The sequence below is a fragment of the Halichoerus grypus genome, chromosome 4 (genome assembly GCF_964656455.1).
Source record: "Halichoerus grypus chromosome 4, mHalGry1.hap1.1, whole genome shotgun sequence".
Classification (NCBI taxonomy): Eukaryota; Metazoa; Chordata; class Mammalia; order Carnivora; family Phocidae; genus Halichoerus; species Halichoerus grypus.
This window is the reverse complement of record NC_135715.1, coordinates 173,015,725-173,042,316: the sequence shown is the minus strand read 5'-3', so window position 1 is coordinate 173,042,316 and position 26,592 is coordinate 173,015,725. Positions and strand designations below refer to the sequence as shown.

The following is a 26,592-nucleotide window of genomic DNA, read 5'->3' as shown; positions in this document are numbered from 1 at the left end:
ATTATTTCTTTTATTACACCTTTGCTAATTGACTTATTGTCAAAGTTTCAGGCCACTGTATCAAGACGAGCACAATGTATTACAACAGGATTTAGCAAAAGACAAACAAAAGATAATTCTAGAAAATAAGACCAACTTTTGATGTCTAGTGGGTTTGAATTTCAACTCACTTGTGAAGAGTAATTGGTCTTTGTTATTTTTTTTTTAATTATTTATTTATTTTAGAGAGGGGGGAGGGAGAGAGAGAATCCCAAGTAGATTCTGGGCAGAGCACATAGCCCAGTGTGGGGCTCAATCCCAGGACCCCGAGATCACGACCTGAGCTGAAACCAAGAGCGGGACACTCAAATGACTGATCCACCCAGGCACCCCTGGTCTCTGTTATTTTAAAATTATTTGTCTAAAAACAAAGTGTGACGACTTAAAAATTGTAGGGCACCACAAGACTTGCTTTTCTCTAGTATCAGGGAATAGGTGAGTTAGTTTGTTTAGCTGTGAGTAAGATTTTGTACATCACCGTTTCTCATTTGTTGCATTCAGATTCTGTTCTTTGGGGTCATATTAAAGACAAATTCAAATTCCCTCATCATTTATTTTATCAAAAGCCAATTCTTAGTTAAAACCCTACCCATGCTTCTACTGGTTTTAGAGCTTTACATTTTGCGCAAAACTTCCAGATACTTTCATATGTGATGATTATCCATGACCATTCTGTCAAAAGACGACAGTAATAATCCAGATATATGAAGCACATGGTTTCATCCCGTTAATCTTAACAAGCACTTCCCGTGCACAAGTCAGTTGATGCATCATGTGGGGATCCGTCTGTAGCAGATTTTTCCATGTCATAGTGTCGCTTCTCCATCAAGCGCTTTTATTAGAATAACAGATACTGAAAGAGAACGAATTTGTAGGACACGCAGTGTTGGAATTTAAGAATAGCAAAATAGCTGATAGGTGGGCAGCAAGAAGAGAAAAGTTAAAAAAAAGTCTGAAGCTTGGATGGCTCAGTGAGGCTGGGGCTCTGAAAGGATAGGATTTGGCTACTTTGAGCTGAGGGAACAAGTTCTGGGGCATCAGCCAGAACTGGCCATCAGCCAGTCAGAAGAAGCCAAGAAAGCGTCTCAGAGACCTTGAATCACAAGTTAATGAAGCCATCTAGTGGTTTGTTACATAATTTAAGGTTGTGTGAAGACAGAAGGCAAAACTCCTCTGCGGATTTTTTGATTGTGTGGGTTTCTTGAATCAAGTGTTTCTAAAAGCCCGATCACTTTCCATTTAAGGAGGACCCGTTTCATTGAGAATCAGCGCCACGCTGCTCTGTGTAATATTTTATTTATTTACAATCTTCTTTTTAGCAAAAAGGACCGAAGCAACTCACATGAAAAGACAGTGAGAGAGCACAAGACAGAAGATGAGAAGAGAAAAAGCATGATAAAGACATAAAAAGTAGCTTGAAATTTTGGTCATTCAAAAATGCTTATGAAATCCTATCAATTTTCTGTGAAAGGACTCTGTATTTTCATTTGGTGGAAACTGATCAGTTACAAATAATGTCCAGAATGATGAAACAATTTTCAGGAAAAGTAAAACCATATCTGATGCTAAGAGCTGAGCACTTTTTCTTCTGGAGGTCCTCCCAAATGAGATACTTCCCTCAATCTTCATGATAGAAACCATCCTGAGTCTTGGAAGATTGTTTCTTAATCGTGTCTACCCTGACTTGGAGGAGAATGTGCATCAAGCGCCCCTTTCAGGGCTTGCATGAGCACACGTGATCCTCAGAATAAGCCTCTGAGGTCAGTAGTACTTGTGTCCCCATGCTGCACAAGAGGCCATGAGACACAGTTATGAACTTGCCCAAAGCCAGGCTGTTAAGAAATAATGGAGCCCAGACCCAGACCCGGGGCCCAGACCCGGGACCCAGACCCGGGCGGTATGGTTCTAGCAGCTGTGTTCTTTTCCAAGATGCTATGCCCTGAATGGCCAGTGTGGTACATACAATAAGGCCCATCCAATGAGAACAACAATACTTGAGGTTTCCCCCCAACTTACACACTCTGTAGGGGATTATATATATCACGCACTTTAACACAGTGCTCAAGATGAGGGCAGGGTTGCATATTTCCAAGATGAGTCCTTTAACTCTGCTTTCTTCTAGGGCACAGGCTTTATCCCTGACCCCAGTCACCACACACTCGTGCCCACACATGTACACACGTCTTAGGTTCAAAAACCGAAAAAAGAAAAAAAAAAGAACAACCCACAGAAGACCAGGAAACAGTACTCAAATTCCCCACTTTCTGACTTCTAAAAAATGGCTGAAATCCTATGCCCTTTTGATGGCCTATCCTTAGATACAAGACCTAAAACGCAGTTGTAACAAAACCCCCTTTATTTTGCTGGTGTTTTGTTTTCAGAGTGGAATCTATAATTATTTGTGAATGGCAGCTAAATTGGTTTCTCTTAGCCAGTCATGAAAGTTGATTAGCAATGAGCAAGGCCAGCCTCGACAGGAGCTATAGGGAAATAGTGTCATCATTGAAAGAAATGCGGTTAGAGAAGTCAGAGTATCACATACTTGGGTCTTAAATTGAGCATTAAGAATAGTTGTGTGGTTAATGTTTTTGCTGAAAGGAAAAGGTATTCTCCATAAAATGACTGTTCTGTATAGATAAGGCTTCTTAACGATAAATGTCCATGACATTTAAAAGAAACACTTAGCTTAATAAAGATGCTTTTTTTTTTTAAAAAAAAGATTTTGTTTATTTATTTGACAGAGAGAGAGACACAGCAAGAGAGGGAACACAAGCAGGGGGAGTTGGGGAGGGAGAAGCAGGCTTCCCGCCGAGCAGGGAGCCCGACTTGGAGCTCGATCCCAGGACCCCGAGATCATGACCTGAGCCGAAGGCAGACGCTTAATGACTGAGCCACCCAGGTGCCCCAGCTTAATAAAGATTCTAACGCTCCTGAAAGATTCAAGTTCTGTTTGGGGACCAATGTGATGGCCTACTGCCCATAAGATTGAAATTTTCAAAATGATAGCTTTTTAATAGTTCTGAAGAATGCCTGAAAGATTCGCCCTATCATGGAACAGAAGTGAAAGAGAGTGATGATGAGATATGGTGAAGAAAATGTTGCCTGGGAATCCAGAAACTTGGGATTCCCAGGTCTACTTCACTCTGATAATAAAGGAAGAAGAAATAAATTCTTGGTGTGTGTCGTTTTTCTCATGGACTTTGGACTCAGACCTGGATTCAAATACCAATTCTGGTACCAATTAGCTGCATGGTATTGGATTCCCCAGTTAACGTCTTTGGGCCTCGGTTTCTCAAGGGATAAAATGGCTTTGGTCATACATGGGTCTTATTAGGGGCTCACTGCGTGCGGGTGTTGTGCTCGTATATACTTTTAATCTTTATAACGGTCTGGAATGAAGTCGTCACTGTTATCCCCACTTTACAGGTAAGAGCACTGAGACTGAGACCAGGAATGGGGAGAGTTTAACGAATGCCCCGAAACTGGTAGCCGACGGATTCCTATGGACTCCTTCTCACCCGTGCCCTCCTCTCTTTCCAGAAAGGTTTTGAAGCCTGGTGAAGAGGAGACCCACATGTTTCACTTAGCTTCCGTTTGGGAATTAGGTAGCAGTGGAGGCCGAGGGGTAAAAATAAAGCTGCATTTTCATTTTCCTACAGGAGTGGCAAAAACTCAACTACGATATCTACACCCTGCGGCAGATTCGGAGGGAAGTGAGAAATAGATGGAAACGCATTTTAGAGGATTTAGGTGAGTCTGAAAGTGATCATGGAATGGTGCAAATCACCGGTGGTGATCATTCTTCCCTCTCTTCTGCGTGCGTTGTGTAAAAGGCACGTCGGCGGCTGACTGATGGGAGCTGCTGCGTACTAATTACGGCCCCAAGCCTGTCCTCCTTGTATCCTCCAGCATAAACATCTGATATTTCTGTTACCACCAGCCCGTGTCTTGAAGACATATTTTGCTATGTGCTACTCCATCTGTCCTCAGTGTGGAGTATCCCAGGGCAGGGGAAGCAGGTGGGCACTACCACGGAATGTTTTTGGCAGTGTACTTCATGGATTGAATTAGATGAGCGTGATTGGCCAGTTAGGAGCCGCTGTCTAAGAAGAGGCAGGTTGGAAGAAATACTGTTTGTAAGAGAGACAGTGAAACTCGGTGTAGACTCTCGGAAGGAATAAAAGGTAGGGAAGCTTCCAAGTTGGGACATAACCTGTGGCATCAGAGCGGATATTGGGGATTGGTTTTTCTTAAGTCGGCTAGGGTCGTGGTGCAGTAAACATGTCCCCTCATGTTATAAAATGACCTCGTTTTAGTATTTAAAACATGAACATATCGAGTTTGAAGTCCTCCATCCTTCTGCCTTGAAAGAGAACAGGACACCTTGGCATCATACCTTTTCACATGGGGTGAACCCAGTTGCTATCGCCAGCCTCCATTGCTTTAGTTGGGATACAGTGAGATGGGATGGACCCCTGCCCTCTTTACTCACCATTATTGTGACCTAATTGTCTCCTTTTATAATGTGAGTTACCCTAGGCAGGTGTAAATCTCTGAGTCTTTCATATTTTGGGGTGAGTAATTTTAACCAGACAATTGCCTCGGGGAAGGGAATCTGGGCTTGGAGATGTAGAAGCCTGGAGACAACCACTTTGCGGGTCCCAAACTGCAAAGGCAGGTAGGGGAAGAGTAAGGAGTGGGAGGAGGATTTCAGTGCCAAAAAAAAAAAGTTGGGGGGCAGCAAGCTGTCAGTGGATGAGGATCTGAGGCTTAACTTGGAAGGGAAGTTAACGAAGAAAATTAAATGAGAAGAAATCTCAAAAGAGCTTTAATTAAAGACCCTACCAGTCACACTGACCTGGGAGGGAGCCTATGGAATGGTGCCTTGGCTCCTGATGTTTGTTTGGAGTCCACATCTGGGTGCCTTCTTAATCCCCTGTAGGACAGCCATTTCCTGTGACTACTGTATTTACGTGAGGGGTAAAGTTTTTGTCCCCGTAGGTTTTCAAAAGGAAGCCGACTCTTTGTTGTCAGTGACAAAACTCAGCACCATCAGTGATTCTAAAAACACAAGGAAAGCTCGGGAGATATTGTTAAAACTGGCTGAAGAAACCAATATTTTTCCAACAAGCTGGGAGCTCTCGGAGAGATACCTCTTTGTCGTGGTAAGTGGATGTATTTTTTTTTTTTAGGATTTTATTTATTTATTAGAGACAGAGCATGAGCAGGGGAGGAGCAGAGCCAGAAGGAGATAGAGGGAGAAGCAGACTCCCCGCTGAGCAAGGAGCCCAATGTGGGGCTCAAACTCAGGACCCCGGGATCATGACCTGAGCCGAAGGCAGACACCTAACCGACTGAGCCACCCAGGCGCCCCAGTGGATATATTTTTTTACATGCCCTCATTTTGCTTTAAATTTTTCTTTTCTGTTATTCCAAATACTCATCATTCCCGCACCACCAGCAACATCACAGCTTGAGGTGGTATCTTATACACTGGTTTCCAGGGGCCGGCAGCATCAGAACCACCTGAAGGGCTTTAAATATTCAGATTTCTGGATTGCACTCAGCCCTATTGAGGCTCGGATTGTGGCTCAAGAATCTGTACTTTTCAGCCACTTCTGCTCTGTGGTCAGATTTTTGAACCATTTGTAGGTCAAAGAGATGTGAGAAACATTGTTTATATAACCTAAGATTAAAAAAGCATTTGAAGGGGCTCTAAGAGTGTGGAACGTTTCTTGGATAATGTACGCAAAGGGTTAAGGGGCATCTCTAAATTTGTTGAGAAAAATTGAAGAAATGTTTTACTTGCTCGTGATTATTTCTAGGGCGGGTATTGTTATTGGATTGGTTTTCCCATCGACGTGGTTGAGTTCCCATCTTGACATTTGTACGTTTAAATCTTTGGCAGGATCGTCTCATTGCTCTTGATGCAGCAGAAGAGTTCTTTAAAATTGCCAGCCGAACTTACCCCAAGAAGCCTGGAGTCTCAAGCCTACCAGATGGCCAGAAAGAACTGCACTACCTTCCATTTCCAAGTCCGTAAAGGAGAGTCGAGGAGGCAGAATTGGGATTCCCCTCTACTGGTACTCAACAGCCAACCCAAGTTGGACAAATGCATATAGAAGACAGTAAGCAAGTGGAGGGTTAGCTAAGTGAAAAATGATTCTAAATCCTATAAAAAACTAAGGGTTTGGAATATTTGGTCTTCAAGAGGATGTTACTGTAAGGAGTATTCAGGTTGCGTTGAGATACACTGGTGATCTTGTATCAGGGAGTTGGCCGGTGGGATCTTTCCTCCTGGCTGATTATATTTCAAGAACCCACTGTCCCCACTTTGGTTTTGGTTGTGCAATAAGCCTATTGGGAGAATGGGATGTTCTAGGTAAGAAAACAGTAAGATTGATAGAGCTATCATTGAACCCAAATATGGATTACTTACTTTTAAATAATCGTTATATAATATAGGCTAATGCCAAAATAATACCAGGCATTATATGACCTTTCTTTGATTTGGAAGATCCTTCAGAACCTTGCAGGTGTCAGAGGCATCATCTTGAGTATAAGTCATGATTATTCAGAGGTTCCGATGTAGCAGATAATAGAAATATCTAACAGTGCTGCCCAGAAGGGACTTCCAAATAGATCGATCCCAGGCAGAACTCCTTGCAGCGCCATGTCAAAAAGCTCCATCTTCAGTGGTAGGACTTGCATCTTAAATTCTCAACATTATCAATACCTGGTTACCTCATTTTGACGTCTCATCCATTTCTAGACCACAAGCCCTTGCTATGTTATCTGGGATAGCATCTATCAACTGAAACGTTTGACCTCCACTTCTTTCTCTTCTCTTTAATCTGCTACTCGCTTTAGTGGCTGAGAGTCGCCCCTGCCCAGCGACCCGCAGTGCAGACTTGCAGCTCTGCGTGTGCGGGCGGTGTTGCAAGGAAGGTCATTGCTGGACTCTCTTCCCGTTCGGAGGAGGATTTTCAAGATGGAGCAATGCTGCCAATACGGCTTGCTTCTCTCTCCACAGACTGCGAAGTCCAGCCTCGGAAGTTACTTGCCACTTAAGCAAGGAGCTTGCAGGAAATAAATCATGGTTCACATTATTGAATAGACTTTCAGAAGCTGTCAGATGTATGGGTAGATTGCTGAGAACACTGGCAATATTTTTACTCCTACAGACTTTGCTCTTCTGAGTTCAGGTAAAAGGTAACTTGTCTTTAGTTTGTCCAGGGGATTGTGACTTGAAAACTTGCTGACCGGCTCTTTTGATAGTGTACACAAGGTTTGAAATATTTCTTAGAGGAGATACATGTTCTCCATTTCTTAATGCGTTGCAGACCAATTTAACTGACATGTTTCAGGAAGATTCTTTCTAGTATAGTAAGTAAGTTAAAAGTTTTATTTTTTATATTTAACGCTTAACCTCTCTCTCATGTTGTTTAAAATTAGCCTGCAGACAATTTCCCTCACTTCTGTAGGCTCTTGCGAGATAAATGTACAAAAAGTGAAACAAATAAAAACAAAACATACAAAAAATAAACAATAAATCTTTGAAATCATATTGTTTTCATGTTTGTCCTTGGAATTCGTGTCTTGTCTTTCTGCTTTTTTTTGATGAGATTGTTTGCGTCTTTGTAGAATAAATTGTAAACATTGTCTTTATTTTTGGTAATGTTTGAGTAAGGATAAGAATATCTCTGTGATTATAAGAAACATGGAAATATCCAGGAATTTTTCCTTGCAGGGAATTAAAAAGTTTCTCTATTTACTTTTCAGTTGGATGTGTGTGATATTTCCAAGAAATAAGAAGGAAGAGGTCATTCTTTCCATAATCCCTTTAAAGTAAAGGGTAAAGAAGCTGATAGGCAAATGGGTTTAAGGACCTCCCACTTGTCTTAAAGCCATTCAAAGGGCAGATCTGTGCTCAAGTCCAGGGGACACCGCAGTACATGACAGGCTCAAGGGTGACTGCAGGGACCACTCCATAACTCACACAGTGTTCAGCAGGACCTGGATCCACAGATGTGCAGGGGGCTGGAGGGTTTTCCTACTTTCTAAATGTCTCCCTCTTGACCACTGTAGTATTTCTCAAAGGTTCATTTGTGTATACAGGGTGATTTCAGATGGTAGAGAGGAATGGAAATTTCCATATTAAAAGTTACTTATTTTAGGGTGCCTGGGTGGCTCAGTTGGTTAAGCGACTGCCTTCGGCTCAGGTCATGATCCTGGAGTCCCGGGATCGAGTCCCACATTGGGCTCCCTGCTCAGCAGGGAGTCTGCTTCTTCCTCTGACCCTCTTCCCTCTCGTGCTCTCTATCTCTCATTCTCTCTCTCTCAAATAAATAAATAAAATCTTTAAAAAAAAAAAAGTTACTTATTTTAATGTTCACCAGGGGGAAAACCCTATAATTTGCTGATTTCCTGTTTCATGGATATTATTGCAGTAAACAATCAAGTATTCATGTTTTCTTAAAGGGGGCACCAAGGAAGGCACAGTGGACACGCTGACCAAGGTGACCAGGAATGCATTGGTGAGGGGGCAGCCACATCACTGAGAAGCTCAGCGGTAAGGCCTGTGGTCCAGATGCTGTTCCAGAAGTGTGCTCACTAATAGCAATGGGGATGGAAGAATAGGGGCCCAGGGGCAGTGCTTCACTGCCAGAAGCAAAGTGGGCACAAGGATCATAATGAGTGGCCAGGTCTGAGGGTACCTGCAGAGAGAGTTGGAGATGGTTAATAGAACACAGCATCCCTAGAGGCAGAATAGAGGGGTAACCAATAAGAATATTGCTCAAGCTGTACCAGCGAAAGATCTCAAAGATGGATGACCAGGAGATAGATAGGGTACAGCCACCCTAACAGAAAGCTATGATCTCTTGCCAAGTTTCCAGACCTTGGCTATTTTCCAGACCCAAAAACTACTGACTGAAGGACAGTCTAGATCCCCAAGAGGAGGGAGGTCTTTGCAACACTGCTGCAAGTATATATGGCAAAGACTCCCCTAGTCCTTCCTCAAAACGACCTGTGGTTATTCACCTGGATAACTGTACACTGGGGAAAAGAGTGTGCAAACACACTCTGAGGATGTGGGACACAACGTCCAAGTTGACACTGATGCTCAAGGACAAGAGTATCATGATAGTGTGCCTTTGAGAATGGAGGCCTATGGGATTTATGGAGTCCTATCCCAGGTCTAAATCACAGTAGGTCCATTGAGTCCATGGATCTATCCAATGGTCATCTCCCCATTTCCAGAATAAATTATTGGGCTGAGTGTATTTGGGACTTGGCAGGCCCATCATTCATTTCTTGGCCTGTGAGTTAAAAACTGTCCTAGTGGGAGAGCTTAGTGGAAAACTCTAAAACTCTTCCAGCCCCCGACCATGATAGGAAACCAAAATCAACATTGCATCCCAGGGAAGTGGCAGAGATTAGTGCTACCCTTAAAGACCTAAAGGTTACAGGAGTGTTGGTCTTGATCACAGTTCCATTCAATTCACCATGCTGGCCCCTGTGAAAACTAGATGGATGCCAGAGAATGAAAGTGGATTATTGAAAACTCAACCAAGTGGGAGCCTTAATTGAAGCTGCTGAGCTGGATGGAGAACCTTTGTGAGAACAAATTAGCACAGACTCAGCTACGTGGAATGTGGCCATTGATCTGGCAAATATGTTCTTTCCATACTCATCAGAAAGGCAGACCAGGAATGTTTGCATTCACTTGGGATGGACCGCAGTAACATTTATGGACTTGCTCCAGAGCTAGACTCTCCCACCCTGTCTAATATAGTCCAAAGGAATAGGTACTGGGTGGTCATTCTGCAGAATATCACATGGGTCATCTCTATCAATGGCATTAGATCTGAGGAGTACGAAGTGGCAAATGAATGGAGAAAAGACATACACTTCAGAGGATGGGAGATAAATCCTACAAAGTCTCAGGGACCTATCCCTTCAGTGAAGTTTTTAGGGGTCCAGTGGTCAAGGGCATTGCTGGAACATCTTCCCCAAAGGAAAGGTCAAGTTATTTCATCTTTCACCTCCCACACTGCTAAGAAGGCAGCAGAACGCTTGGTAGGGCTCTTTATGTTCTCACCTGGAAATACTGCTCCACCTCAGATAGCTGGGCCACATGAAAACCTTAGACCCCTGAGGGAGGTCTAGGGCAGGAAAAGGCTCCAAAGCAGGTCCAGGCTACGACCCTGCAGACACCTTTGATTATAAAAGTCTTGGGGATAAGAAAAGATGCCGTGTGGAATTATGGAAAACTCAGTAGGAGAATAACAACACAGACCTCTAGGGTTCTGGGGCAAGGCTGTTCTATTTACAGGTGAGAATTACACATCATTAGAAAAACTCATCAGGAGCTGGGTTTTTATCAGACCCACCAATGCATAAGTGATCCATTTTTTCCCTTGTTATTTAAAAAAAATAAACTTTTAGAATAGTGTTAGATTTACAGAAAAGTTGCAAAGATAGTAAAGAGGTGCTATATGCCTCACACGACGTTTTCCCCACTATTAACATCTTACGTTGTATGGTGCGTTCGTCGCATCTAATGAGCCAGTGCTGATACGTGATCATGACGAACTAAAGCCCATAGTTTATTCAGATACTAGTTTATGCAGAATGTCTTTCTCTCTTCCAGGATCCCATCCAGGACATCATATTGCATTTAGTCTCCATGGCCCCCTAGGTTCCTTTTGGCTACAATAGTTTCTCAGACTTTTCCTTCCTTTTGATGACCTTGAGAGTTTTGAGGAGTACTGTTCAGGAATCCAGAGGAGAGAGATGATGGCCATTATGAGCGTGGTCTTGAGACCAGTTGAGGCAGTGGGGCTCCAAGTTGTCCAGTTAGCCTTCTTCATTTCTCAGGAGGCTCTCCCAGAACTTGCCATAAAGAGCCAGCTGATCTGTGCATCGCAGGGGTGGACTGTAGCAGGGGTGTGGGGACGCTGCACAAGCCTGCCCTCCTTGGGGCTGGACGATTCCCTCAGCTGCTGGTGGTCTTGGTGTCTGCGCTCTCAGCTGAGTCTCTCTCTGGGAACTGCCATCGACTGATGGGAGCTGCCTCTCCCAGGGTTCCCAGCCTGTCCGGGAACATCCTGTATCCATTGAGCGCTTAGTTGGTGTAGATGGTGAAGAGTTATCCCAGCTCCAGGGACCCCATTAGGTTGACTCAGGCCTTTGTTGTGACTCCATTTCAATAACATTTCGCCCCATCCTGCCTGCCTTTTCTTCTCCATAGGTGTTTGCTGATAATTTCTTGTATGTCAATCTCCATTTCAAAATCTTTCCCCAGGGAACTCGATTGTGACACACTGTGGGAGCCAAAAATATAAAATACCCAAGTCTGCACTTGTGTATGACACATATATAGTGACTTTTTGGTTACTAAACCAAGCCAGAGCATTTATCTACTGAAATACGCATTATTGAATTGCAAATTATTTCAAAAGGTATTTATCTTTCAAATTAAGACATTATTTTAAAAAAATTTTATCATGTGTGGATATCATGATCTGTAAATTCATTTAACATCAGTGGTTAAACAGTTTTTAAAGCTGCTCATAAAAGTGACTTTCCTTTAGCTAAGACATCACATGTAAGTTTCACTAAGGGTTATCAGTTTAAAATCAGTAGTTTCTGGAAGAGGCCTGTATTGACGTGCGCAGAAACGAGTTTATCTGATTACTCTTCAATGATCACAGAGGCACCATAGCGTAGCCCTGGCTTCTTTTCCATTAGAGTAATACATTTATTCATTTCTACAGATAATTTTCTATTACTAACATCACAACGAATATGTTTAAATTTGATTAAGTTGCATTGAAAGGAATATTCTCAATTTCCAAATCACTACCATGTACAGAGTTAAAATGGCCAACCACTTGGAACTTTGTTTATACTGTTTCAAGAAGGGTTACTATTTGCTTCTAGAATATTATTCCGTGTTCTGCTTTGACACACTACAAAAGGATACGTGGCATCTCCATTTTCAAATCCCTTGCCATCTGGATTTAAGAGAGTGGGTTGTGGAGGGGCGCCTGGGTGGCTCAGTCGTTAAGCGTCTGCCTTCGGCTCAGGTCATGATCTCAGGGTCCTGGGATCAAGCCCCACATCGGGCTCCCTGCTCGGCAGGAAGCCTGCTTCTCCCTCTCCCACTCCCCCTGCTTGTGTTCCCTCTCTCGCTGTGTCTCTCTCTGTCAAATAAATAAATAAAATCTTAAAAAAAAAAAAAAAAAAAAAAGGGAGTGGGTTGTGGAAAACTGAGTTAGGGACCCAGGGCTTAGCTTGAGTCTCATCCTTTAATTATTTAGTATCAAAATGGGGTTAATTTGGTTTTCTACTCATCTATATTCTAAGTATTTAGTGAAATTAAATTTAGAAACAACAGTATTATAAATACAAAATTAAATGATGACATTCATAATAGATAAAACACAGGCCTATAGACCATTCCTTTTTTCAAAAACCAAGAGTTGTAGTTTCTAGGTAGCTATTTACTTTAAAAATTCTTCAGCATTAGCAGTGTGAAATGTGTGAGTGAACTCCATCATACATCCTAGAGACATGTAGTTAGCATTTTAAGTATTCTCATCAGGAATCCGCTTCCCAAATGGCTGTTCAATCATTTCAATGATCTTTAGCAAAATTTACACCAGAAGGTTCATTAAATTGCATAAAGCATATTAGGAATGATTTTCCATTTATGAAATGAATCGTAGTCTAGTTAAGTGGTTAGCTAGAAAGACTCTGGCTCCATCATCTTTGTAGGAAGGTGGTGCTAAGAATCTATTAAACCCAGCACTGTTCAAAGCCTTTCCTAAAGTCCTGTATGTCCTTTGTCCGCCTACTTCACAGACCTGAGCCTGCGTTATCTGGTTTGGTTATTGGGGTACTGTTGTATCTACCTAAGAATGAAATTTATACTCAGGTTTCTTTCAAACTTTCATTTCGATATTGTGGGTCTTAAGAAAAGAAAGGATGAATTCTCTGGCATTACGGGAAGCATATGTGTAGCCCCTGGCTAATAAGTGCTGTATGTTTAGAAGAATTTGGGCTAAGATTCACTTTCATACCATCTGGTTGCAAGATTACCAGGGAGGAGACCTATGGCCTTTACCTTCCTCTTCTAATTGCTGGAGAACACTGATATTTACTAAGAGACTGGACATTTGATGAAAAGTTACATTGACTTAGGTCAATTTCTAATCCATTTAAGAAATTTGAAAGTCATGCAGCAAATTTTAAAATAGAAAACAACTAATCATACTACTATAATTCTAATATAATCATTCATAACATTTTGGGAGATTTCATTCTTTTTCATGTGCATATTTGAAATTTATATGTACAACTTTATATCCTAATTATTAAATTTAGGTCATGGGTCATGAACTGAAATGTCTCCAAGGGTCAACTGGGTGGGGACTGTGGATCAAAGGGGTTTATTATGTGTTCCTTGCCTAAAGGGAACAGTTACTACTCAGCTCCAAATGATTGTTGGAATGCAAATGGACGTTTTTGCTAGTTGTTCTGATTTTTTTGAGAAGAGCCAAACAAACATGATTTTTATGTAAATTTTATCAATTTTAAAATGTTGGTTACTACATTAAAAATTTTTAAAACATTGTGTAAGCCAAAGATTTATACATGAGCTGATAGTTTACCACATTTCACTGGTCATAAACATTTTTTGTGTTACTAAATAGCCTCTGAGAGCATCATTTTTTTTTTAAAGATTTTTAAAAATTTATTCATTTGAGACAGAGAGATACAGAGAGAGAAAGAGAGAGCATGAGCAGGCGGAGGTGCAGAGGGAGAGGGAGAAGCAGGCTCCCCGCCGAGCAGGGAGCCCGATGCGGAGCTCCATCCCAGGACCCTGGGATCATGACCTGAATTGAAGACAGAGGCTTAACCATCTGAGCCACCCAGGTGCCCTGAGAGCATCATTTTTATAAAGCCGCCTAATAGTACATTGTGTAGATGTAATACATTTTATCATCTTTCATCTATTTTTGACATTTAGAGGTTGTTTCCACTTTTTCTCTGCAATGAACATCTTCATGCATATTGCTTTGTTCTGTGTTGTTCGTAGAATTACAGAATCAAAGGGCACAATCGTTTAAATCACTCCTTATGTACCACATCAAATATTTTCCAAAAGGTTTGTATCAATTTATGCTCCTTCTAGCAGTGATGTCTGAAAATATAATTTCACCTTATCTTTGTTATCATTGGAATATACACCAGGAAAAAAAAATCTGACGAAGAAGAAAAAGGTACCTTCTTGTTGATTTAATTTACATGTGTTTGTTAGGGTGAACATTAGTCCATATGCTTGTTTACCACTTTTCTTTCTTTTGTGACTTGTCTATTTGTTTCCTTTGTCCTTTGCCTATGGGGAAAACTCCTACTTTGAAGTCTTAACAATGTCTATCTATGCAGTAGCCAGGTATAAATAAACATCAACACCTGCTTCATGTTTAAAACATCTGTTTTATGGGGCTTTTCTTTTCTCTACTAGTTCTCAGCTTTCATCCTTGGGTCTCTCACTGTCTCACATGGCAGCATCCAAAACAGAGGCAAAATGATACAGCTGTGCCTCCTTAGTTCATTTCGTGGGATATAATTCTCCAGGTGTAAGACTGTTCCGGAACCTGGACTGGATGGCCCGACGGAAGAACCAAGCGGCACCCGGAGATCTTGGAGGATAGGAGGTTTATTTAACCCCGGCGTGCTCAGAGGAGACTGATCTCTGAAGATCTGAGCCCCGAGCCCAAACAAAGGGGGTAATTTATACACTTCTACTTCCGCATACTGGGCAGTTTTGGCGCCTGCGGGAAGCAGGGACAGGGAGAGGAACCCGGAAGACCCCAGGGCAGGGACTCGGACTCCCTTGCTGGCTTGGTCAGCCATCATAGGACACAGATTTTTCCCCTTCAAGGGGAGCTACCCCCTCTGCTGTGTTTATATTCTGCAAGTAGCCCACGCCTTCTCTTCATCCTTCCTTTCATTCTTTCAGAGTGAAGTAAAAATGCAAATAGGTTCATGTCCCCTCCTGCTTAAAGCAATGTTCTTTTTTTTTTTTTTAAGATTTTATTTATTTGAGAGAGAGAGAGAGAGAGAGAATGGGAGGGGCAAGGGGCAGAGGGAGAAGAAGAAGCAGACTCCCTGATGAGCAGGGAACCCGACATGGGGCTGGATCCCAGGACCCTGGGACCATGACCTGAGTGGAAGGCAGACGCTTAACATATATAACATATGTAATCTTATAGCATCGTGCACTTTTCCTCCATGGTCCTTAACACAGCTGTCGTCTTGACTCTATTCCTGTGATGATTGGATTAATGATCGTCTGCTCCATAAACTGCAAGCTCCATGAAGCAGGCAAGCGCCACATCTATCTTCGCCCATGACTCCATCCTCAGTGCCTACTGGACTGGCTGGCATATGGAAGATATCAAGGAAATAGCGGCTGAGAGGATGAATGAGGAAAGCCCGTATCCCGAGGGAAGAGAGAGTCAAGAGGCAGGGTTTAACTCAAGAACAAAGCATCAGGCATGGCGGGCAGGCATTCTGAGTCCAGCTCCGTTTGCCACTGACGGTTTCCTTCTCCATGATCCCTGTGTGCTTACCTCTGACTTGTAAAACAAGGGGACACAAAAGGAAGAGAAAAGAATGGAACAAGCTATTTCCTCGGCCCGCGCCCCTCCCAGCCCCTCCCTCCCCGACACTGGGAAGTGCTAGAAGTTTGGCACCAGTAGCATTGACAGAGCTTCGAATGAGCCATCTGTGCGGGTGCTTCCGACAGCAGAGGCTCGGCCTTGGGGTGTTGTTTGCTGCTTCAGGTGCGGGCTGCTGCAATTTCACCACAAACCTCCGTGGCGCCATAGCTGGCCAAGGGGACAGTTTATCTTAGTGGTTAAAAGCCGAGCTTTTTTTTTTTTTTTAAGAAGATTTTGTTTTAATAGACAACGTTTCAAAGCATAGAGCACTTTTTTTTTTTAAATTTATTTTATTGCAAACAATGAATCATGGAACACTACATCGAAAACCACAGCTTTTTACATTTAGATTTCAGCTTTGTCACCAACAAGGCAGATGGCCTTGGGTAAGTTGCTTAATGGCTTTAATCTTTAGTTTTCTCTGTAGCAAAATGGGTAGAAGGCTTGGTATGAAGTTTAAGTGAGCTAATGTGGGGAACTTGATCCACACAGACTAAGTACCCTCTAAGATCCCTCTTGTGGTGGCTCTAGCTGTGGTCCCAGAGGGAATCAGGAAGCCCCAAATTTGGGGAGGAATTTGAAGGTGGAAGGTGGAGTTCCACCATGAGTGGAGATGTAGGTAGCGAAATTTGATTTTGTGATTGCTCTTGAAACTTTTACGGCAACCTCTAAGCGGACGCGGTCTGAGGAATTGTTTCACACAGGAGAGCAATCCTACAAGGGATCTAACTTCACTTTTGTCTTTCTTTTCACAGAGCACAGTCCTGTGGAAGAAGCAGCGATTTCTCACAAGATGGTGGCAGGGCCAGGGAAGTTACTGGTTCTTCTGAGACGGCTGTGGATCCCGGTCAGTAAGGGGGCTAGGGGTTTGAAGGAGGATGTAGCAGAGTCATTGAAAGCACATACTCTGGAGCTGGATTACTGGGCTCCACACTAAGTACAGTGGTGTAGAACTGGGGAATTTACCCAGACTTTGAGTTCCTTACCTAGAAAATAGGAGAAATAAAGCTATCTAATGCGTAGGGATTTTTGTAAGAATTAAATAGTTAATTCATATAAGGCAATGGTTCTCAATGGGGAAGGGGGTAATTTTGTCCGCCGGGGGGACGTCTGGCCATGTCTGGAGACATTTTTTGGTTGTCCTAACTCGGGGGGATGGGCTATTGGCATCCAGTGGGTAGAGGTCAGGGATGCTGCTAACATCCTACAGCGCACAGGACAGAACCCGCCCTCCCCCGTCAAAGAATGATCCAAAATGTCAATAGTGCTGAGGTTGAGAAATCCGAAAATGAGGTAGTGAGAAGAAATCCTGTCTGTAGAAATTGTTCAGTGTCAACTCTCATGAATAAACTTTCAGTAGGGATGACAATGCCATTTTTCATAGGGAGCTTCCCAAGTGCTCACACCTCCCTTGACCAAGTAAAGGGGACCAAGAGGAGTTTTTCTTATTCTATGTTCTGATGAAACCATACAGATGACATTTTAGTTATAAGATATGGCTGTCGGTTTCCTGTCTGGAAGACGATTTTAATTTCCCAACCAAGAGGAGTAAGTGGCTTCCAGCCATCAAAATACTGATTTTTTTGTTTGGATACTTTGGAAGATACTTAATGATGCCCTCTTAGAGAATGAAGACATGAATTGAAAGGATTATTATAGAGAAAGCTCCATGGTACAAAGTTTTAGGGATATGTCACATTGACTCTCCTTCCAGTAACTTTCAGAATTTTGCTTGCATGGTCACAAGTTAATTACACCTATGGAAAGACAGGTGGGCAGACCTGCAGAGAGGAGGAGGAGGGCAGAAAATCTCCCAGAAGAAAGGCAAGCAGTTTCTCAATGGATCTGATGGCGTCCTCATCCAAAACTGTGGTGCCATTAGCAAGGGGGTGAGGGGGAGGGTGGGGCACCTTCTCCGATGTAGAAAGAAGGGAAAGCTTGTCTTTCCAACAGGAGAAGGTCTGTGCAGCCTTGTTGCTTGCTGTAGCTTTCTGTGTTGAGTAAGTTACACTTTTCCCTGTATGAAATTACTTTGTATCTTTTGCTCAGGTCTGCAGGTGCTTTCCTGTTGACAGTCACGTTAAGAAAATAGATCTAAGTTTAAAGGGCCTGTACTGGGAGGAAGTAGGGCTCTGCAGAAAAGCCTCGGAAGCTGGGACCAGGTGGGGCTGAGGGAATGGGACGTGAGGGGAGTGGCTGAGGGGGAGTGGGTGGGGACAGGAGAGAGAAAGGGTGGGGTTCTTAGAAGGTCAAGTGACTGGGGATCCAGTTTTTCCACCTACTCCTGCTTTAAATAGAGCAGCTATACCGCATCTATTTTATTATTTATTTATTTATTAAAACAATTTTTTTTGAGAGGGAGAGACAGAGAGTTGTGTGCTCTTTAACGGGGCAGGGGGAGGGGCAGGGGAAGAAGGAGAGAATCTTGAGCAGGTGCTTTGCTTAGCAGGAGCCCAAAGAGGGGCTTGATCTCATGACCGTGAGATCATGACCTGAACCAAAATCAAGAGTCAGACACTTAATAGACTGAACCACCCAGGCGCCCCTTTCACCTATTTTATCTGAATTTATCTATGTTTTGTAACATTGTTATTCCAAATAATCACTTTTTCTACTAAGGAGTTCCACGGCTAGTAAAAAAAAAAAATGTAGAAAAAAAATGTTGAAAATCTCTGGCATATATGGATAAAGGTAGCCCCTTCTTTATAGAATGTTATAGGTCAAATGGTTTCCCCCAGAATTCTTTATGCATCAAGGAGTTCAGTATCTCAGGAAAAAGTTAATGCAAAACCAGGATTATTTCCCAAAGTGAACAAGATCAATTCAATTTACTCCAGGAGAAGGCTGTTAAACAATCAGCCAGGGCTCTTGTCCTCCAGGGACTCTCAAGGCTTATCACCCTGCCTTTGAACTTGGGATAAAGGGGAGGCTGAGGCAGAGGGGATGCAACCAACTCCTTATTAAGATTCCAGGTGTGCTCTAAGACTTCGGGACTTTGGGTGTCCCTGGAATTAGGACAACCCGTGTTCTTTCCCGGTGAACACCTGTAGGAGCAGTACCATAAGCACTGAGGTGAGCTCACCTCACTGATCTCAGCTGGCTGGTTCCGTAACAGATGTGCATCACAGTAACACTGGGATCCTGTTTCCCTCCGTCCAGGAGCTTTGCAGAAAGGATCTGGTTGGACACTAGATGGCACTGTTGACTCACTCAGCTGTCTGTTAGCCGTTCAAATTTCCCCTGTCTCAGCAAGGAGACGCAATTTAAAAAAAAAAAAAAAAAAAAAAAAGCCTAGGTAAATACATAAAGTTTTGTTTTGTTAAATTTCCTCCCATTTGATGACTGATTTAGAGTTTTTTTTTTTAATTAAAGTTCAGAGGTTGTCATTTTCTAGACAACATTTGACAATTGGCAGGTAATAGATAATGAGGCATGAATGTTTCTTAAAGGAGAAAGGTCAGCTCGCACTAGAGGTCTGCAAATAAAATGACTTTTGTACCTATCAATTTCTGCCCCAAAGAGACTTCAGTTAACCCTCTAGCCTACTTGTTTCTCTGGCGTATCAGATGTGCTTGTTTCTGTGGCATATCAGACTGTTTCCATTTTCGGCATTTACTTGAATATTATAATGGGATATACGTCTAACAGTTGTCTTTATTACTCAATAGGCTGGGTTGTTGGCGTCATTACAGACTTTTTTCTTCTTTTTATAGACTTGATTTTTTAGAGCCATTTTAGGTTCACAGCAAAATTGAGCAGAAGGTACAGAGATGTTCCGTAGAGCCCCTGCCCGCCCCACGCACAGCCTTCCCCATTACCAACAGCCCCCACCAGAGTGGGACACGTGCTACAATCAGTGAGCCGCTGTGACATGTCAGTATCACCCAGTGTCCACAGCTCACACTAGGATTCAGTCTTGGTGTTGCACATTGTATGGGTTTGGATGGATGTATCATGATACACTTCAGCCATTACAATATCACACGGAGTGTTTTCACTGCCCTAACAATCCTCTGTGCTCTGCTCCGTCTATTCATCCTTCCCTCCTCCCTATCCCCTGGCAACCACTGATCTTTCTATTGTCTCCAGAGCTTTATTCTCCATTACTGGCTTCCCAGTTTTTTTTTTTTTTAAACTTTCCACTTTAAAAAGTTTTAACACAAAAGTAGAAAGACTAGCAAACCCCAGGAACATATCCCATCACTTTAAAAACCACAAAATTTTACATAATCATCTATTTAATCCTCCTTTCAAGCAGGTTTTGATCATATTTTCTAATACTGAAATTGAGGATCAGGGACCCTAAGCAACTGCCTGACCTGATACAGCTAACTGATGCTGCAGTCTGATTCAAGCCCAATTCTTTCTGTTTCCAAAAAGTGTTCCTATCACACATCCTTCAGCTTGATTTCTACCAGATATGTGTGCCTATCTGAATAGCTCCATTCTCTCTTGAAGACCAGTCCTACAGATACATTTTCAAAAGCTTTTAAGATACGTTTGCCAGAATCTTCTAAAGAGAGGACAGTTTATCGTCACATTTAGTTATAGCTAGATTTGTAACCGCTGTGTATATTGTGAATATGTGTATATTTAGGCATTTTATTCTCCAAAGGAATGAAAAACTACCAGAATATATTTGTGATCCCTTGAAAGCTGGGTGTTGCTCATGTTGCAGACAGTACAAGGTCCTCTCCAGCTTGCACTGCCAACGTGGAAATGCCCCTGTGAGAACTTCCCTGGACAGCTGACCATTCACAGAGCCCAGATATTTTTAAATGAAAGCTGTTCTAGCTCTTATTCTTTATGTCCCATCTTCCATCTTCAAAACTATCTATCACACCTTTAAGTCCCTAACCCCTCCTGGAGCAACCCCAAGCAACCCCCCAATCCAAGTATGGTAGCTTGATTTTTCTTCACATAGAATGTGGTCCGGGATGCCCTTTTACAACTCTTGTCAGGTCCTTTTAGCTTCCTTTCATTATTATTATTATTTTAGCAAACTGAGCACTAAAGCTACACAGGCCCGTTAAGATGGGTTGATAGCTGGTAAAGAGGATGCCTCTCTCCAAGAGCAAATCACTAAAAGTTATTGGAAACACAAAATTGCAAGTAGCAATAGAGAACCCTTGCTCCATTTGAGTCCTCAAAATTCCCTCATCCTTCCAGAACAAATATGACCGACTCGGGGACAGCTCTCTTTGTACTCCCATCGGAAGGTGCTCAGAGCATTTATCGTATTGCATTGAAATACACGTTTCCATGACTGTCACTCCCAGACAAGGCTTCCTCTTGGGGAACTCCAAATCCTGGCCATCTTAGTACCGCTGGTGACCTGATCTTTTCACAGTGCCTGGCCTGTGTTTTCCAACCCTGATTTCATGTTAGGCTACCTTTGGGGCTACAAATGTACAGATCTCCTCCCCTCCCTTCAGGCCTCCTGAGTCAGAATCAGGACTCAGGTTCAGCCTGGGGGAAGGAGAAAAACAGGGACTTTGGGCAGTCACAGTTCTCCAGGAATCTGCCCACTACCCCGTTTCCCCTGGCCCCCATTCATTCCTTGCCTCTCATTTGATTGAAGTATGGGCAACCTTTCTTGTTGATATCCCCAAGCAAATGATTCTAAAATACGCTTTATTATTCTTCTGCAACAGTAAGAATTTTGATTGAATATACACGAATTGTTACCCCCTTTGAGTCATGACTTGAGAAAAGTAACTCAGAGACTCAGATGTTCAATTTTAGAAAATCATCCAACTTTGGGATGGAGAACCACACCCAAAAGAAAAATGCCTCCTTAATTCATATTATCCATACACAAAGCAGAACAAATGTATAAGCATCTCTTTGGAATTATTTATGAGGGAAATACCAAAATGTTGAATTCAAACTAGGATAATAAGTGAGGAAATTAATTGTTCAAAACCCCTATTATGAATTTACATTCCATAAAATGTTGCAGATATTCTCTTTGTCTTGTATGTTGTTGTTATTGTTTGAGTTCAGTAAATACAAAAATCCTTGTAACATCTTTCATAGTCTCACTAGGATCTGAGAGTCCTGTTTTTTTCCCATGATCGTGAATTTAAGTTTGCAGGAACGCAGCACCTTTGCTGGATCCCTCTCTAACCAGTCTCAAAATGTAGGGATTTCTATGGTCTTTAATTCACCCTTTCATTAAAAAGGATGTTTCTTTTAATTATAAGTGTATTATAAAGAAAACATGAAACCTCTGTCCTAATGAGCAAGGCAAGAGTAGACAAATAGGATAACTACAAATTTTGATAAGGACCATGAAATTGAACACTGGGGACCCCTCTCCATGCGGCATCAGGGACATCTTCTCTGAGAGGGGACCTGTGAGTTGAGACCTAAATAGCGGCTGACATCCAGTCACACAAAAACTTGAAGCTGGTCCAGTCAGATGGAGTAGCATGTGCAAAGCCCCAGAAGCGACCAGAAAGTTTGGCATAACTATGGGACAGAAGGGAGAGCAGTGTGCACCTAGAGCCTCATAAGGGGTGGATGCTGGGGCAATTGTGAAGGTGCAGTGGATGTTGTGTCCTCCAATGGACAACCGCTGAAGGGGTCTGTGCCAGGGAAAGCCACAGACTATGTCAATTTTAAAACAGTCACTCTTGCAATTTATAGGAAATGGATCGGAGGATGGCAGGATCAGGGATGAGGGAGGGGGGCAGCAGTGTGGATGAGGCTAAATGGGCAAAGTTGGAGATGGTAATGAACAGTAGTTGCTGATGGATTTGGATTTTGGAGGTGGCACAGGAGAAGGAGAAATCAAGGATGACTCATGGCTTTCTAGCTGCGGAAGAGCATGGTGCCATTTGCTGAGATAAGGAAGCCTGGGGGGAGGGGCTGGATCATTTTCAATGGAGTGGCAAGAGTTTTTTTCCCTTAATAATTAAAGAATTCATTTTGTTTCTAAACACGCATGTAGAATTGTTTTTTTGTAACAGCTTTACTGAGTATAATTCATACCCCATGCAACTCACCTATTTAAAGTATATAATTCAGTTTTTTTTTTTTTTTATCCACAGAGCTATGCATTTATGACCACAATCAATTTTAGAATATTTTATTATTCTAAAAGAAACCCTGTACCTTTTAGAGGTCACTTCCTCATCCTTCTTCACATCTGTCCCTGCCCCCACCCCAGACTCTAGGCAACCACTCATGTATTTTCTGTCTCTGTAGAGTTATGTATTCTGGGCATTTTGTAAAAGTAGAATCACACAATATGTAACTTTTTGTACCTGACTTCTTCATATAGCATAATGTTTTCAAGGTTTATTCACATTGTAGCATTATCAGTAATTTACTCCTTTTTATTACTGGGTAATATTCAATTGTATGGATATACCACATTTTATTTATCTAGTCATCAGCAGATGGCCATTTGGGTTGTTTCCATTTTTTTGGCTACAATAAATAATGCTGCTATGAACATTTGTGTACAAGTTTTTGTGTGAATATCCAAGAGCTGTTGGTTTTTTTGGTCTTGTTTTTTAAATTTGAAAGATTTATTTATTTATCTTAGAGCGAGCGAGCGAGCATGTGAGCAGGGGAAGGGGTAGAGGGAGAGGGAGAAAGAATCCTCAAGCAGACTCCCCGCTGAGCAGGGAGCCCGATGTGAGGCTCCGTCCCAGGACCCTGAGATCAGGACTTGAGCCGAAATCAAGAGCAGAACGCTCAACTGACTGAGACACCCACGTACCCCTGTTTTTTTTTTTTTGTTTGTTTGTTTTGCTTTTTAATATGTGAAGTTTACAGTCTTTACAGAACAGCCAAATGGAGGAGCCAAGTTGCTGTCATGGTTCCATGCTTTCTTCTTATAGCTGACCTTTTGACTTTTGTCATTCTATATAGGAGACTCTTGTCTACTGTAAACCAGCCACCCTGACTTCTGAGATGGCCACATCAGGTCTCTTTCTATTCTATACCCAGGCTGCTAAATCTTTCAGGCGGGAAGTATCTTGCAGCTGGTCAGTTGATGGGTCTTCCAAGCTGGAGTTGGCTCACACTGTTATTCTCATGGGTGACTCCCTGGGAGAAGGAGGGCAGCCTGACACCTACCCGTGGAGGGGAAGAGCTGCATCACTGAGACAGCCCTGGGTTGGAAGCCCAGCAAATTGCTTAAACCTTCTGGCCCTCATCTGTAAAATGGCAATATTCAGTTATACTGATCTCACTGAGCTGTTGCTAAGGGTAAATAAAATAATACCAAGCACTCTCCTGATGCAAAGTGGTTTCTCAATAACTGATTTTATTATTATTATGCAGCCACCTCTCCGTGGGCTATTGGTAACATGACACGAATTTCCTCTCTGGTCAGTCTGGCTGTTACCAAGTCTGCTTTTTTTTTTTTTTTTTAAAGATTTTATTTATTTATTTGAGAGAGAGAGAATGAGAGAGAGCACATGAGAGGGGAGAGGGTCAGAGGGAGAAGCAGACTCCCTGCCGAGCAGGGAGCCCGACGCGGGACTCGATCCAGGGACTCCAGGATCATGACCTGAGCCGAAGGCAGTCGCTTAACCAACTGAGCCACCCAGGCGCCCACCAAGTCTGCTTAATATCACTTTCTGCGGGGCGCCTGGGTGGCTCAGTCGGTGAAGTGTCTGCCTTCGGCTTAGGTCATGATCCCAGGGTCCTGGGGTCGAGCCCCACATTGGGCTCCCTGCTCAGCGGGGAGGCTGCTTCTCCCTCTGCCTCTCCCCTGCCTGACTTGTGCTCTCTCTCTCTCACGCTCTCTCTCAAGTAAAAATAAATAAAATCTTAAAAAAAATCACTTTCTGTATCAATAATACATGGATAATAATACATACTTCATAGGTTACTGTAAAGATTAAATGAGATAAGAACTGTAAAGGACTTGGCATAAAATATATTATCAGCAAATGACAGCTTTGACTGTTTCTTTGGTAAGCATGTATCTTTTGAGCACCTACTATGAGCTGCTTTTCTAGTAGGAATCCAGCGGTGAATAGAATCGAGTCCCTGCTCTTGTAGAATCTGCATGGTTGCCATCATCGTTATTATTGCAAATCTGGTCTGTGTTGCATGAGCGAAGGGGAAAGGAGAAGCAGGCGTATCTCAGATGATGCCTAGGGAGGATATTGACCTTATTTCTGTTTTACCGGGAAAAGCAGACCCCTTCCCTCCTTCCTAGGAGCAGACAAAGAAAAACCTCTAAAGAGCTCAAGCTGTTACTATGCGAGCCTACTGACTGTCTCCCTTGGCCTTTCCCGCAGTCCTCGGATGGGTCCCTGCAGACTCCCACTGCTCAGGCAAGGCTGTCTGCTCAGACCACGGTGTTGAATTCTGCTCTGCATGCACGGTTTTAACTCAAATCGCCTGCATACTTGGAAATTATTATTGATGTTCTCAACTGTTTACTAATGTGGCAGCGGCTGTGATTTGTGCTTTAATATTTTTTTCAAAGCCCATTTACTTTGTAAGTGCAAGTTCTAAAGTGCTCAGGGGGACTCCCAAGTGGCAGATGCTTGTGGACGCGTGTGCAGGATGGTTCACCAGGAGATGGCAGCAGAGACACATGATGTGGGTCTCCAGTGAGGTGCCCTGGACCTTGTTGGCAGGGTTTCTCATACTTGCCCGATTTGTTGTTGCTCCTGTGGTTTTCTCATGTAAGCATTACAGATAATCCCACAAATAGGACATTTTAGGGAACGTGTTTGGGAATGTGAGCAAGATCTTTGCGGATATGGTCTTACATCCTGTCACACTAAACTGTGGCTGACGGACCTTGGAGAGTACGTAAAAAGGGATTAATAAAGCAAAGTGATGGACGGAAACTTGCTACAATTTTAATAGGACATTTAAAGCATATTACAGGTTTGTTAACAATGGAGAACATTATATTAAAAAAACACTTGCAAAGAGGGGATAGATGTGAAAGTTGATTTTATTTGATTTCAGGTATTAAGATGCTTGCTCTGTGTTGTGATTCCTGCAAGGGTGATTGGAGCAGAGCTCTGCTGCCCTTGCAGCAAAGGATACCATCTACTGTGCCTCCAGCTCCTTCCCAGGGTCCTTGAGAAAATGTCTGTGTATGTCAAACATAACATAATGCGGCCTGCTCCTGGGTGCCTTCTGTGGGTATCCTAGACAGTTTGACAGGGAAGGAAGGAATGAGTCTGCAGGCACTTTGAAATCTGTAATATAGGTATGTTTTCCAGTTTCAGCTCTGCCATACCCCAAAGGAGGTTTCAAAACAGAACAAGAATACACACTGCTGTGATGAAGGAAAATGTTGGGGCAGAAAGAGGGTACAGTGGACGACATATGGTCTTGCTCCAGGCAATGGACAAGTCTTTCATGTGCCTGCATTTGCCCTCAGTACCAGCTGCATAATTTGTGGGCCCAGAGCAGAAAGAAAATGTGGGACCTATTGTTCAAAATTATTAAGATTTCAAGATGGCAGCAGGGGATGATCTCAAATTTGGGGGGACCGTTCTGAGTGTGGTGCCTTATGCAACTTCATGGGTTTCACACTCATGAAGCCAGCCGTGTGTGTGTGTGTGTGTGTGTGTGAGAGAGAGAGAGAGAGAGAGGGAAGCTTTTAAAAAATTCTGTTTTCAATGCTTAGTCTTTTTAAGACAGGGTTTCTCAACCTCAGCCTATTGACACATAGACCAGATCATTCTTTGTAGTGGGGGCTGCCTGGTGCAGGGAAGGGGGTTTAGCAAAATTTGTTGTCTATGACCAGATGCCAGTAACACCTCCCACCCCCAGCGGTGACGATCAAAAATATCTGGAGACATTATCAAGTGTTTCCTTGTGG

The 26,592-nt window shown here is 42.8% G+C and overlaps 1 protein-coding gene across 4 annotated transcripts in view; it reads left to right on the top strand.

Annotated features, from left to right (window-relative positions):
- Positions 1–7,604, top strand: part of MREG (melanoregulin) — a 58,153-nt gene extending 50,549 nt beyond the window's left edge. For 2 of the 4 annotated variants that reach the window (XM_036085286.2, XM_036085292.2), the window contains exons 3-5: positions 3,699–3,789; positions 5,041–5,204; positions 5,948–7,604. In XM_036085286.2, the coding sequence (XP_035941179.1) occupies positions 3,699–3,789; positions 5,041–5,204; positions 5,948–6,082 (390 nt within the window). In that variant the 3' untranslated portion in view covers positions 6,083–7,604. The remainder of the gene's footprint in view (positions 1–3,698; positions 3,790–5,040; positions 5,205–5,947) is intronic. The other 2 variants (XR_004915124.2, XM_036085291.2) reach the window with 2 other exon arrangements.
- Positions 7,605–26,592: the final 18,988 nt, after the last annotated feature.